The sequence below is a fragment of the Pterocles gutturalis genome, unplaced genomic scaffold, assembly GCF_000699245.1.
Source record: "Pterocles gutturalis isolate BGI_N339 unplaced genomic scaffold, ASM69924v1 scaffold2526, whole genome shotgun sequence".
Taxonomy (NCBI): Eukaryota; Metazoa; Chordata; class Aves; order Pterocliformes; family Pteroclidae; genus Pterocles; species Pterocles gutturalis.
This window is the reverse complement of record NW_010100026.1, coordinates 32,398-48,036: the sequence shown is the minus strand read 5'-3', so window position 1 is coordinate 48,036 and position 15,639 is coordinate 32,398. Positions and strand designations below refer to the sequence as shown.

The 15,639-nt window shown below is 41.5% G+C and overlaps 1 protein-coding gene across 1 annotated transcript in view; it reads left to right on the top strand.

The window, feature by feature from the left end:
- The window catches only part of RNF150 (ring finger protein 150), a gene marked incomplete at its 5' end in the record, with an annotated part of 46,219 nt that overhangs the window by 7,556 nt on the left and 23,024 nt on the right, over positions 1 to 15,639 (top strand). The window contains 3 exons of the mRNA XM_010078009.1: positions 342 to 424; positions 8,086 to 8,182; positions 14,092 to 14,302. Of these exons, the coding sequence (XP_010076311.1) occupies positions 342 to 424; positions 8,086 to 8,182; positions 14,092 to 14,302 (391 nt within the window). The remainder of the gene's footprint in view (positions 1 to 341; positions 425 to 8,085; positions 8,183 to 14,091; positions 14,303 to 15,639) is intronic.

Genomic DNA, 15,639 nt, shown 5'->3' with positions numbered 1-15,639 from the left:
GGAATGGCAATTGCCTGTTTAGCTAGTGTGAGTCCTCCAGGCGAGGGAGGAATACTGGTAAGCAATTTACTAATGGAATGGAATGGAGAAGAGAGAGAAGGTGGTTCTGTGAAGGTGCAGAAAATCCTGAAAGTTCAAACATGCTGACTAAATCTGCATGCTTCCCAGGGCAAGTTTCCAACTGGAAACGTGTTGAAGAGTCTGACTTGTCTGTCTTGAAATGCATTATTGGGTTTGCAGCATGCATCAGTGACAGATTTACTTTGTCACGTAGGATCTTGTATGAAGAGATTAGCTGACAAAATCCAAAAATGAAATGATGAATGTTCTCTTTCCTGTAGGAAACTGAGCCAGACTTTGATAACTGTGCTGTTTGTATTGAAGGCTACAAGCCCAATGATGTTGTCAGAATTTTGCCTTGCAGGTAAGTTGAAGGTGCTTTTATCACTGACAGTCTCTCTACTTCAAGATAGTCTCTGTTCTCAATAGTATCACTCTGATGAGATTACCCGAGAGCTTGGGGGGAAGGGTGAGTTTATCATTTTGATTTATTCCAAATCTGTTCTGTAAAGATATCCAAAATCCCTGTTTATTCAACTTGAAGTGAAAGTAGTATTAATGGTGGTGAGAACCCGAGTTAACAGGACAGTCAGAAATTTTGTCTGATCTGGACTTGTTACAAAGTCTTCACTAGGGTTTTTAAGCTCAAGGTTTTGATTCCTCTGTTTTCCTCACTGGTTTTATGTCAGTCAAGAATAACTCCCTTAGAAGAATTTGCCGCTGACTTCAAGGTGAGCCCTCGGCACAGAAGTCACAGAATCACAGAATGTCAGAGATTGGAAGGGACCTCGAAAGATCATCTAGTCCAATCCCCCTGCCGGAGCAGGACACCTAGATCAGCTCACACAGGAACGCATCCAAGTCAAGAAGTCAAGGATAGGGCAGGCTCCTGCTCCCCATTGAGCCCGTTCTTTTTCTGTCCTGGCCATGATGAGGTGCTGGGAGGGGGATGACTTCTATTAAAAAAAAATATATAACCAACCATAAAGAGATATGCTGAGTAGAAACAGTAAAGCAAAAAGTGAATGTGACAAAGACCACATTATCTATTGCTGCCGTGAAAATATTCGCAGGCTTGCGGGACATGAAGGTGACAAGAAGAGCTTTTGGGCTTGTTTGTTCTCTTTTCTTCCCCTCATGTGAATGTGTCCTGTGCAGCACATACGCTTGCAGTGATGTGACACAGGAGCACAGTCTCTTGCCACTGGTAACAGCCGTATTCATCTCTGTGCCATTGTTTTGTCATCTGTGAAGCGTTAGCTAATGAAGGATTTCTCTAAGGAAACCAATTTCTTAGGAAATTTCCTAGGAACAGTGGTTCTTCTAGGAGAGCAAGAGCAAGTGTTTCATTTCCCTAGACAAAGTCATCTCAAGTGCTGTGCATACGGAGCAGAGAGGGTTTTTTTACAGAGTTTTTCTTCTCCTAGAGACACGTTCACTGGCTTGAGAAACTGAAATATTTGTTTCTTTTCCTGCTATGTTGTTCCCTAGTAGATATTTTAATGTTACAAGCTGTCCGTTTCTATTCGTTCATGTGACTCATTAAATCTGTTTACTGCCATCACTAAATGGCAAACAAAAAGCAACAGATTAATCATAAATTTGACCTACTGTAAATCCCCCACAATGACAAATTGCATGTGAGCTCTTTTTTTTTTTTCTGTGAACAGACACAAACGGGTCACTTCATGAAGCAGAAATACAGAAAAATGAGAAATTACCAGAAAACGTGGACCTTGGTTTGGCATCAAGCCTGTTTTCATAGAAGCATAATAAAGTGTGGGAATTTTTCACCCTAGAGACAGGCAGTTTTGGGAGGTAGATACATAACAGCAAAAAATACAACTAAGCTCTAGCTTTCACTTGTGTCTCGCCTCATGATTCAATGAGGCTCCAGTCAGACTTTGTAATCCACAGTGTTGAGTCAAGCGAGTGAATAGGAAGCACATAGTTAACAGGTGATGTTCAGTTCTTGGCTGACTAAAAAGGTCGCCTCGAAAATGACTCATGCTAAAAGGTTAGCTGCCGCAGAACTGTCTTGTAAAATACTCACAGTTTGAGCCTCAGCAGTTTTGAATTATAAAAACTCAAAGATCTTTCCCAAGCAGCTGTTTCACAAACCCTGGCTTTCCCGCTACACAAATTGTGAGGGTAGTATTCTACACATTCGCATGGGTTTGGACTTGGAAAGCAGGAAGTGGTAGTCATGATTCTTTCTGCTGTTGTCAGTGTTGTCTCCTCATCAAAACAACAACAACAAAAAAAGGTTGGATTAATTTCTGTCTCTGTTAAGTGAGTAGGAGGGTGTTGTATCTTGATAAAGACCTACAGACTCTGTAGGTTTCTTCCTCCAGCATCCTCAGTTAAACTGTGCAACTTCTAGTGTGGGAACCTCATTAGACTGCTGTTCAGTAAGAGGCTGGTGTTTCACCAGCCCTTACAGAAGCCAGCACCATACGACACCAGTGCTGGCTGACCTTAGTGTTTCTATTCAGGAGGTGCTCAAGATGTAGAACTTTTTACCTGCAAAGCCAAATACGCCCCAAGAGCTACACTGAAAGATGCTGCTTTGTACAGCAGGCAGTATGGGGAAAACCACAGCTAGCAGGCACACTCCCTGTAAAGCCCTGTGTGTCTTGAGATTTTAAGGCTGCTGGAGCTTGAATCTCCTCGGAAATTGGTACCACAAGTCCACCAGCCAATATTGCAGTGGATGAGCTCTGCAGTCCTATAGATAGATGTTTACTAGCCCTTGCTCTGTTTCCCCAATGTCCTCTCTTTTCTGTTGGCAGAGAGCAGGCACTGGGATAGCCTGTTGTTATGTATCCCATGCTGGAGAGCTAGGAGGAGAAATCCAGTTAACTCATGCTTCTTCCTCTGTCCTCTTTAGCTAGCTCCCACAACTGACTGTATTAATAAACTTCAGTCTACAGAATATATTAAATAAATAAGAACTGACACTTGATAAAAAAATGTTGGCTTGCAGCTGGTTTTATGTTTAATGGTGGCAAGCGTCACTGAAGATATCTTTGAGGGCACTGACACAACATCAAATGTAACCAAGTTCATTGCTCCCAGAGTGACATCTCTTGATATAGCCCTAGTTCATTCTGCTTGTCCTCCATCTCTAGCTTCAAAATGCCTTCGTCTTTTCTGCTGTCTTTGGAGAAGTTACTGGTGCTGCTGCTCCCAGCGTGTGCCTTTTACTAAACTTTTACTAACTTTACTAAACTTCTACAGAGAGGCAAGATGGTTCTTTCAACCTCATCTCTACTGAGTTTTTCACAAGCTCTTTTTTGGTTGTTTCATTTCTGGCACCAATGACTGCTTTCTGACCTCATTCCAGCTTGTTCCCTTCCCCTCAACCTTCAATCCGTGAACAACAGTGATTTCAGAGACTGCTTCATTCCTTCTTTTTCTTTTTATTAGCTTCCTGTGAAAATAATTTCATCACACATATTCTGCCCCTTTGATTCCTTCCTCTCACTTACCCTCATCATCATCTTCTTTTGTCCTTCCTTCTTCCTGAAAAATAAACAAATAATAGCGTACATGCACCCCAAAAAGCCCAGACCTTCTCGTTGGATACTGCAGCGCTGCTCTGACCAACACCCTTCTCAATCCTCCACTTCAGCCCTATGTGTAATCCAGGCAACTGATGCTCTTACTCAGGTTCCCTAGGGATGTGCCTCTCTTTCTGCTTTTGCCTCCTTTTCTCTTAGCTCATGCTTTTCTTCTAAGAAAAATTAAATGACTGCTCGGTTTGTGTGCATGCGGTTCAGAAAGTTGGGACGAGGAATAGAAAGTGGGAGGAGAACAGTTTCCCTTAACCTGGAAAAAAAGCTTCTTAAAACTCTTGCCAAGCTGAAAGCTTTACAATAGTTTCACAACAATCAAATTATTATTATAATAAGTTTGGGCTGAGCCCACAATGAATTTTTTTTTTTCTTGTATGTTTAAAATTGGAGCTTTAAATAAAATTTAAATACATCTCAAACAAAAGTCATCTCCAGTTAAAAAAATGTGAAGTGCTATTTAGATAGTAGTAAATTAAAAGCTCTGGGATTTTGAGGTTCTTTTTCTTTCTTTGTGCTCTGTGAGCTGTACACAGCCGCGTGCAGCCACGTAGTTGCAGGAGAGCGCGGGAGCGATCCCAGGAGGCCAGCACCTTGGAACAGCACAGGGGCATCGGCAGTGCACGTGTCGTTCTTGGGAGTTATTTTTCCGACACGCTCTGCAGCCTCCAGGGATGAAGACTCTGCAAATTCCCCTGATGCAGCGCTTTGCTACCCTGACTGTGGTGAAGCTTTTGCTCTTGTCTAACCTGGATCTCACTTGCTGTGGTTTAAACACATCATTGTGACTCTTATCCCTTAGAGAGTTGAAGAACAGTTGCTTCCTTTCTCCTCATGGAAGCCTTTGTTTTGTGCGAGGATTGTTACAACATATCCTTTCCTCTTTTCATCTCTCTCTCAACTAATCAATTACACTTTTTCCGAGAAACTTTTCAGCCCATCCCAATCAACATAGTTTTGCAATACATGTGGTTGCATGGAAAAAAAACATATTTTCCTCTTCTGTCTTTGATTGTCAAAGCCGTGTCCCAAGCCTGCACTTGAAACATCTTTCCTACTGTCTTCCCTGTATGGGTCATTGCTTCTGAACTCATCCATGATGCCTCCACCCTCTCCTTCCTTTTAAAACTCCTATCAGTCAGAACTGCAGAGAGAGAGGGATTTTTCTTGCAGTTGATCTTTTTACATCTTTGTCTTACCATGTACGTCATGGTGAAATATTGCAGTTGCTCTCTCATCTTACTTTGTGCTGATGCTTATTTTGCCTGAATTTGGTTTATAAACTTAGCAGGACATTGAACAATTGACAATTTGTTGAAAGCCATAAGCATATATCTAGTGCTATAGCTAATAACAAATAAAATAAACTTTCAAATCCAAATCTGCAAAGCCTGCCACCTCACTTCTCTGCACAAAATATTTACATGTTCCTCGGTAGATACTCTAATCACTCTAATTGTATAATGTAGTACAAAAGTTTAAAAATGTAAATGCTTATCTGATTTTCAGTAACATTCAATTTTTCTGTACATTTCTGTCAAATAATCAAGTTCCTTCTGTTGCACATATTAAATCTGAAATTAATAGAGCCATAATACACTGTGCTAATTGTATTGAGAAGTGCCGAGTGACGTGATCTGTCATGGATTTATATTACTCAGCATTGGTTAGGATTTAATTTAGAATATTTTTTTTCTGAAGACAACTTTAGGAACACTAAACTTCAGTTTTTAAAGTCTTTAAGACATGAAAGTTCCAAGCTTTTGGTGATTAACAGACATTATGAAATGCAGTAATATGAACCACAGCTTGACTGAGGCTTGCGAAGCTTGAACTTGAAAACAAGGGTACTTTCTAGTCTGTGGTAAAATGGCTTGATAGAAGTTATGTATTTTTTATCTGAAACAGATTTGGGAAATCTGTTTCCTTTCAAGAGAATAATACATATCTCAGATTTTGTAAGTGAACTAATTATTTTGGCACAAATGTGCTTCGGATGCTCGCAGTTAAATGTACTTTTTAATGAATTTGAGTATATCATTAAAGAAAACCAATCACTCTCAAGAATTTTGTATTTCTTTCAAATAGCTGAAAAGCAAGACATTGACTTTCAGTGCCCTGCATAAATTAACACACCCAAAAAATTCTGTTGGTTAGATTTCAAAATGTAAAATTGCACATGCCTGAGGACTATATCGTTATACTTACACGTTTTCAGAATGCTTGCCTGATGCTGTGCTGAATATGTCCCTCCTGAGATAAAGGGAAGGAAGAGTTATGCAGGACAGAGACTGAAATTCGGTGTATTGGGTTTTTACCCAGTAAGGCAAGACTTGTTTGGAAGGAGGGTTGTGAACTTTAGTAGCCTTAGAAAAGTCATGGTTTGAACTTCATCACGGTACTTCATTTGTGTTAATCATGTTGACGTACAGGATCAGATGAGGTTTGACAAAGTTCGGTATTGCAGCCAGCTGGTATAATTAGACTAGGTCGAACTTCCAAGAACAGATTTGCCCTTTCCCATAGTTGTGTGAAGTCTTATGCCATAATTTGCCATGTACCTTTGTTTCACAAAGGACCTGCTTCTTCTAGAAGTACCGAGGAAAAACATTGGAGTAAAAAGAAAAAGATTCTGAAGTTTCACACGGTTTTGGCTTTGAATTTCTAATGTTATTTAGGACTGAAGCCAGCTAGTAAGCCAGCCAGCTAGTATGTGGGCTGATACCGGGTCAGTAAGAGCCAGGGCTGCAGATCGATACTGATGAAAGTGCACCTCAGTATCTTCCACCAGGTTGAAAGGCCACGTGTATCTTGTACGAGAGAGGCCACGAGACAATACAGCAGCCGACCCATTCTGCTGCAGACATACCGCTTAAATATTTAAAATTATTTTGGTGCATTAAGTGATGCTGGCTTTCTCAGTGACTGCATTTCCTCACGGATGCTGGTACATGCCCCGGTCTCAGCAGAGCCTCGGGTAGCTGTGAGCGGTGCCTGTCTGCTGTTCCCTGCTGGGTTTGCAGGGCTGTGCCGTGCCAGCGATGCGCAGGGGTCGGCGGCAGCACCAGCAAACGCAGGATGGGGATCGCTCAAATGTGAAAGTTCAAGCAGACTGAAATGTGACTTTCAGGCTCTGCCAAGAAAAATGTGGGACACCTGTTGCAAGCCTTAGAAAGGAAGTTTAGAGCTGATCTATATCCTGTTTCAAAACAAGCAAATTAGTCTTACTTTGCACTTTTTGGAGCACGACCGTGTATATTGAGCCTCATATTTCAGAATAAAGTAATCTTTTTCAATTTTGCTTGTTATTATTAAGTTATATTAGACAGTTGGACTAGATGATTGTTTTAAGTCCCTTGAAACCGAACTATTCTATTCTATTAAATTAATTTATTACAAAAGATTTTTAGGTAGTCAAGTCAATTTTCAGTTTTCTGCATGCCAGTGTAATTTCTGAGGTTCCGTGCATGGAAGGAAACTTTCCTCCTTTTCTTCAGAAGGAGTAGGGCTGAACAAACCTCACTAACTTGGGCTGAGTCCTGACTGCTCTACTTGGCCTGCACAACAGCGTTTCTTAAATCCCAAGCCCAACATTCCAGAGTTTTTTAACGTTTGTCCTCTACAACCACAGGGTAACAGAATATACTCACAAGAGAAAACACAATCTCTCAGTCAGGTGCATGCACTAAGTATCTCTATATTCAACCTCAGTTTGTGTCAGGCAAAGCTGGAAAAGAAGCTTTCGGTTCTTCCACCTGGATAATGTCTAAGGAAAGTGGCCCCCCGCAGCCACGAGGCTGGGGTAGTTGCTTCATGGTCAATTCAGACCAGCACAAGGTTAGGAACAACCCCTTCAGGGCTGGAATTGTTTAGGACCTCACTCTGATGGGCAATTTCTAAAGAGCAGGAAAGTCAGGGAGAATGTTTCAAAAAGCATCGCCCCGATTTTTTTGTTTAAATGAAAAGTAGCATTTTTTTTGTAATTGACTTTATTTCCTTATGCCTGGATCCTAAAAAGTATGGGACCCCCCCCAGGGTAACCAGGTAAAATTCACAGGTAAAATATGTGTAACCAGGTTTGTCTGTAGAGCCATCAAGAAACACTAATGTGACTTTTACCTTTACCAGCAAACAGGTTTTGTTCACTGACAGCCTCTAACATTTAAAGACTATGGATTTTGTTGATGCGTGTCATGTATTTTCCTAATTCTCTAATTATGTACATGTTGTCTTTTCCAAACTCAGTTTTGCAATGCTGTGCACATGTGCTTGAGTTGCTGCAGAAATAATTTTAATCTTGTGTGCATAGGATATGGTTTTGCAGTCCTGGCAGAGGTCACAAACCACACCCTCTGAAATACTCACACTTAATTCAGAAGAAGTGTCTGGTACTAAATGGTAAATTATGCTGTGATGGTTTTGAATTAAAATATCCTATTTTTCATTGCAGACATCTTTTTCACAAGTCCTGTGTAGACCCCTGGCTGCTCGACCATCGTACCTGCCCGATGTGTAAAATGAATATTCTAAAAGCTCTAGGGATCCCGGTAAGCACGTCGCAGAGCAGCCGGTCGAGGCACAAGGGAAACACCAGCCACTTGGGTGTATCCCTAGTCCTTTGCCTTTTTGTTCCCATCCTGCTTTTCTTGTCATGTTATTGATTTATTAATTGATTTATTAAGGGGAGTACAGGCTGAAATGTCTGACTCTTCTTCTCACCTGCACCCCACTTTTATTAGCAGGGAAGAGTGTCTGTATGGGTGTCAGTTGAGCAGAGGATTGTTTGCAGGTGTTTTGCTGGATTTATAGATTCTTTCACATAACTTTTGTTTGTGTTTTAAATCAGGACTGGATTTATTTTTTTAATCATGCTCTTAGTTCGAATCTCAAAGCAGAAGATCTGCAAGTAAAATTTTCCCTGCTGTACTAGTCGAGGACAACTAATTGCTCATTCTGGCAAACCAAATATTTTTTTCTTTCGGATTTCTCTCAAAGACTGTCTGTAGCAAGGTTTGTACTCCCAATTTCAGTTAGGGAGCATTTCTCCCAGTAACTAAGCATGTAGTGGACCATATGACATATGTTAAGCTCTTTGTTATTTGGAACACTCAGGTGTGGTTAGAAGCTGCCAAAGCAACTGAAATTTTTAAGTTGCATGTTTGCATTCAGATAGTGTGTGTCCTGTCACCATACAGTTTCCTAACCAGAGTTATCACAGAAATCAGGGGCTTCTCCAGGAAGAATTGAGTCACTTTCTCACACCGTGTGGGGCTTTGCCACGTGGTAGTAAAGTTCAACACTGAAACAACGCCGGTTGGTGTGTTAACAGGTGCTGTAAATACCCTCCCCAGTTACAGATGGTGACACGCCAGCTCACATATGAAAGAGCTATATAAAGTAAAATAGCTCATGTGAACATTTTAGGGGAGCTGATGCAGCCGTTCCTGAAGAGTTCATTTCATGGAGACTAGGAAGCCAAGCAGGTTGCTGTAGAAGAGGTTTCATAGCAAGTGATGAAGTATGTTTTTACTGAAGTAGGCACGTATGTTAATCAACCTAATATAATCCAAGCTGAAAACATGTAATGGGAAAAATGAAGTAGAGCATTGTAGTTAGGGTAACATGTCATTACAGTTGGGCTACTTTTTCTGCTATGCGTGTATATTATCTTTGGAATATTAACAGATGACACAGTGTTAAATCAGTGTTTGAGATGTCAGAATGAAGGCTGTCTCTGCCATTCAGCGTCACTGTGCCCAGGCTTAAATACAGAATTTTTCCCCATGTTCTGTATCTCAGTTCAGAGGCCTGCCAGTGAGCAGTTACCCAGGATTTTGACACCTCTTCTCCATACATGGCTGGCTTTACCACCTATGAACAGCTCTGTAGTGGCAGGTATAGAACCTAATTGCCAGGAATAATTAAAGTGCCATTCGGTTTTCTCAACCATTGTTTCCCTTGTCACAGCTCCCTGTCTCGTTCTCTCTGCATGGAGCTTCTGTGGAAATAATTGTACTAGGCACGTCATTAAAGATACTGTAACCAGCATAAACAACTGTCTGGAATTAGGATTTCAGAATCAGCCTTAGTGCTGGTCTATCCTAACGCTGAAAATCAAGCGCCTGGATGTTAATGTTCCACTAGAAAAGTTTGCTTACAGGATTTTATTTTATGAATTTCTGTAAAAATCTCCCTAGGTTGTTCTAAGACAACAAATTAAAAACGATGTGCTCCATCATTTGGAGGAAGCATACTGGCTCCCACCCACGTGGGATATGGGTCAGGTTCCTGGAGGGAGAGCTGTGTGCTAGAGCCTTATCCCTCGAGGTGGCTTGCGGTAGGAGCTGTTGTCCATGGGAACTGGGAGCAGATGGTAACCTTTGTGTCAGGGGTTTCCTCTGTCTGACAGCAAAGGAAGTGGGAGTCTGAGAGCATCTGGTAACTTGAGGGTTAAGAATTCCTATACTGCCATCAGTTGCTCTTTTTCCCCTATTTTCTCTGTCTTCCCTTTCTAAAATACACCTCGTCTCCTGCCTCTCCTTCTCCTGCCTTGTGCCCTTTCCTGCTTCTCCCCTGCATAACCCCTCCTACCCAATGTTTATCCTTTTGTGCTCCTTCCCTGGTGTAGCTGCCCCTGCTCCCTGCTCAGCGTGCAGGACCTGTTCTCCCCCCACACAGAAGTTGTGCATCCTTACCCTTCTTGTGAGGGTAACACAGGGTGGGCATCGATCCTATGGGATGCTTTCTGGTGCCACTGTGAGCTTGCAGGGACCACGCAGAGCCCTCTTCTCTTCTGAGAGTGAAGTTGTTGGTCCCGAATAAGCCACCAGTCTCTGTCAGCACGAATGAACTGGCATTTTCAGAGGCTCATAGCTTCCCCAGATGTCAGTAGGCTGTTGTGGGAAAAGACATTTCCCTGGAAACTTCCCTGGAATTCTTCCTTGGAAGAAGCTGTAAAGCTCTAGGGCTTCTCAGTGAGAGGTGGCAAGCATTTCTGTAGAGCGGATAAAGCAAAATGCCATTCCCTAACCACATTCTTGAGCCCTGCTGAGCCATCTTAGCTGAAATTTCCACACACAAAAAAGAAGCCTTAGGCAGGCAGCAGTCTCTGGTGGGAGACTTGAGAACAAATTTGCTGAAGTCCTTTCGCAGCCTTTTATAATGGGCGGAATGAGGAAATCTTACTATAGACAGGGCTGATATGTTTTTTTCCCTGCCAGCTGCATGTTTGTCCTATGGTTGTTATTAAAGAGCTGGCTTCTGTGACTGAGGATATATTGTGCTTCATTTAGCAGGAAGACTCAGGATTTTTCCAGGAGATGATTGGCTAAAACCCAAATTTCTCAATGTTTCGATTCAGTTCACATCTAAACTCTCCATTTACTTAGTAACAGAGACTTCAAATATTATCTGCCCTAAAACCAGATTCCCCAGGCTGCCGTGAGGCACCAGAATGACTGCACTCATTTTCACGGTAGCTGAGCACCCCAGCATCCCTGCTTTTCACCGTGGCCCTCTGTAGCTCCAGAGGATTATTAACGAGCTATCTATCAGCAAACGGTTGGCGTAACCTTTTCCACTGTCTCTTTGCTGATGAATCCAGCTCCGACTATATCTCTTCTGGCTATAATAGTTGAAGTGAATTATCATCTTTCGCTTTCAAAGAGCTACGCTGTTGTTGGGATGATCATATCACACAAAATAGTTTCCCTTTGCTTCTCCCCCTTTTCTGCAAATATCTGCTGGATATGCAGACAGCTGCATTTTTGGCAGCAGGCTGGATGACTTGAAGCTATTCACGAAGAGCCTTAGCCAAGCCCTCAGAAGTCAATACAAAGCCTTCCCTTGACTTTAATGGAATCGTGCCCTCAAAGCACTTGCATGCAAGGAATGAGTGAAACCAATATAATTAAACTTAGCAAATGTATCTGGGTCACACTCACACAGCAAAAGTCATAATGTATTTTTTTTTTTCCATCAGTATTTTGTATCATTATAGTATACTGCTTAGTTTGGGGTATTTTTTCCAACTGAAATGATTCAGGAGTAAAGGGACTAATTCTGTCGAGCAATGATATTTTTGCATCTTTAATGTTTGGTTTTCAATATAATCCCCCAGTTTTAAAGGTTTAAAAGTTAGTGATAAAACCCCATACTAGGAATAACTGGAATCGGAGCAAAAGACAGACAACTGATCCCCTGAAAAAAAAATTTGAAATAGTTTTTCCTAGAGTAGAAAAGAAAAAAACAGGTCCTTTTTTTTCTTCAAGATACACTACCACCAAAGGCATACTTAAGTTAAAAATGAAGTTCTGAAAGCATTTGTTGTAACAGCTAAGGGTGAAGTGATAGACCTAAGGAATAGTTTTGGATCCAAGTCCTACAGATAAATGATTGGAATTTCACTGAGCAAAGCACAGGTTCACCGAGGTTCATTAAAACCTGGTGTAGCTGAATGTGCCTTTGTCCCAGTTCTGAGGAGTTCTCGTTTCTGGTGGATTAGGCTGGAGCCAGACAATGACGATTCTCATTTCTATCCCAAGTTTAAGTTTGTGGTTACGAATCACCTGAGGATTGTTTAAAATGTGTCTTTTTCATTAGTGAAAACAGTGAAAAATATTTACGAGGTGGCAACAATCAGACAGGGAATGTACGGGAAAACAGAAAACATTCTAAGTTCCTGGTTCTGCAAAAAAAATGTAAGCATGTGGTACCCTTCTATAGCTGAGTTTGAAGGGATTACTCTTGTGCTTAAAGCTAAGCCTGCGTTTAAGTCTTTACTGTATTATATTTTGCTTAGTTTTTAAGGTGCCTGCTGTTGGAGACAGGCAGGTGGTGACATTTTCAGAAATGCCTTAGCAAGTGAGACAACTGAGAACAGCAAAAACCAGATCCACAGAGCAGAGTACATCTCCTCTGACTTCACCCTCCCAGATGCTGGATCTCCAGCCTAGCAGCGGGAGCCCCCTCTCTGCTTAGTGCTGAGCAGCAGGAAGGCAGAGGGGGCAGTTCATACCCCTCACTTTAGGGTGGGGTGAATCACACAGAGAGATTGTCTCAGACTGTTGAAGTTAGAGGAAAGTGACTGATCCAGATGAGCTGTCTGACTCCTGGACAGTGAAGATAAATGGGAACAACTTAACTTTACGTGTTTCCTAACTTAACAAGGTATCTATGTAATTGCAGCCCAACCTTGCTATGTCCCTCTGTCGTTTTGGCAGCTTTGCACCCTGGCGCAGGGTATCCTCATTTGGGAATTGGCCTTGGTTTTGTTACAGTGTTAAAACTTCAAAACCCAGCTCTTGAAATAGTTATGCGAACAGTTTTTCTCTAGAAAAACTGGGAGAGCTAGACTTGGTTCTGTGGGCAAACAGCACAAGATTATCTGCTTCCTCTTAGAGGAAGAGGAGCTTTTTTACTCATACGTTTGTCACCAATGTTTACGGAGAGCTCCATAGAAATCACTGCTGTATGAATGGGAGCATTGGGCTTATAACAGGCCCAGAGAAATCAGGAGCAGAAGCTAGTCTGACTGCTTCAAGTGCCCAACTTGGACATAGTGTCTCTGGACAATCAATCCTCTTTGCTGCCCAGTGCCCCTTTGAAGTCTCAGTGCTCTTGGTGAGCAGATGCTCGGGGCTAAGGATGATACTCTGCAAAAGGTGGCACCACACCCCCTCATTGCTTCCCTACAGGGTCAGTGGAAAGGCAGGTGCCTGACTTGGGCTCATTCTGGAGGAGTTGGGGCATTCACCAGGTAACTGCGAGAGAGAACTGTCTGAATTACCCAGAACTGGCTTCTGTCCTTGGTCTCTCTGAATCACACAGCACGAAAGACTATGGATCAAGTAATACTCTTCAAATTCCCATTATTGCTTGTTTGTTTCTTTTCTTATAATTTTATTTTGTAGGAAATGTCACATTAGCAAAGGAAAAGACCTTTCGATATTAAAAAACTTATCTTATAAATAGCTTTAGCTCTTTTTTTTTTTTACACTCCACACATGGATGCACCCACAGGCAGTTCTCTTCAATTCCTATTCCTGAAAGCTCTGATATCAGCTCTATAAAGTGTGTATTTAGGGAAAAGATAATTGTTCCCCTTCAGCTGCTGTCTCTGTTTACATTTGTAATCTGACTCAGCAATCTTCCTGTGTTGAGCAGATCATATCAATAAGTTAGTTTTTCAATGCACACTCTCCCAAAACCTTTAAAAAGCATAAATAAGAATATTTAGAGATTATAGGTGACATGGCTCAGTACTGAATATTTCCAACGCATGCTTTGGGTCTCTCTTCTAATAAATTCTATTAAGAGGTTTTAAGTACATGAAAACAAACAAACTGTGTATGTTTATTCAGTACCGAAAGAAAGGGGAAAAAACCTAAGGAAGTGTGAACAGGTAAATTAAATGCTTTTATCAGGTAAAAGCTAATTTTTTATTTCTTCCCATTAGCCAAATGCAGATTGTATGGATGATATACCTCCAGACTTGGAAGCATCCATAGGAGGACCGCCAACCAACCAAATAACGGGAGCCAGCGATATAACGGTGAACGAGAGCTCCGTAGCCCTGGATCCCCCGGTGCGGACTGTGGGAGTACTACAAGTCATCCAAGACGTAGACTCCTTTCCCCAGGTTGGGGAGGGTAACTTCACAACAAGCAGTAAGTTCCTCTTTCTGGCAGAATTGGCACTGAAATAAATGTTTAGAAACCTGAATCACAAACTGATCTCTAGTACGGGAAAAATAACCTTTGAGGGCGTTTTTACTGGAGCAATGGCCTTACTTTAAGCCCAGTGGAAATCTACGGGGTAAGTAAATGTAAATATCATGTCATTCTGCTGTACTGCAAACACTTCCAACCTGCGTGCAAATCAGCGTGTTGAACAGCAAACTCTAATTGGAGTCCCTTGCATAGAATGAGCTAGTTCAGTCAACACAAAACAGTATAATCTTACAGTCGTCTTCAGATACTGTTTATAGTGATCCCACTCACTGTGATAACCCACCATGTATCACCAGGGTTCTTTGTGAGCAGACTGGTGCATGTCCTTTGGCCTGCCTTTCCGCACTGGGCTATGTGTTACCATGTGGAAGTTATTCTGACCTGCATATTAGAAAATAGTAAATGCAGCAGTCACTTTTACTGCCATCAGTCAAGAAAAAAAAAAGAATGTTGAGTTCTAGTTTTGCCTTTCCTCTATCTTCTTGCGTCAACAGAAGCTCATCTGGTTATGTATTCATGCTTGAACTTGTCATTTCAGAACGATTGATGGTCAGAATTACTATACTTGAAAGTCTGAGCCTAGTGAAGTAACACTGCGAATTTGTACATAAAAGGAGAATTTTGGATGTTTTCAATGTGTTTAGTTTTCACTGGTTTAAGGGGTGCCACTTGAAGCACTAACTCTCAAAATCTCTGCATGTCTCTCTGTTCCTAAAAATGATGTTCTTTGTTGAAAACCTACTTCTGACAGTTTAAAAGAATGTTGTCAGCTGTTTTGAGTGAGGATTGTACTAGTCTAAAATTCTTGTTTTTAAGTAAAGTAGTGGATCGGTAGAAAATACATATCTGTTTGGTACCAGTTGGTGTATTAATATTGGCAAGACTACTGTAGAAAATCTTCAGATGTACTTGAAGGTATTTGAGGTAGAAGATTGTGCTAAAATGTAGGTTTGTGTATAGAGCCGGCATAGGTCCTGGAAAAACTTACATGTTTTCAACCATTTCTAGGTACTAGTCTGGGCATGAAAAAGAAGGCAAGTAATAATATGATGTGTAAAAGGTAGGAAAGAGATGAGAGGACTAGGCTGAAATGATTCTGCGTCAGTCTCCTTGCTCCATGGAAAGACCTGATAATCACTTTTTCCCTCATATTGCAGCCAGTGTCACGGCAGGGAAAATAACTTCTGGAAACCGTGGTCTTGCAACCTTAGCTATAATTGACCCAGCAGTGGATTTTTAAGTTCTCCCTTTGTGGATTAGGTACTGGTTTCAGG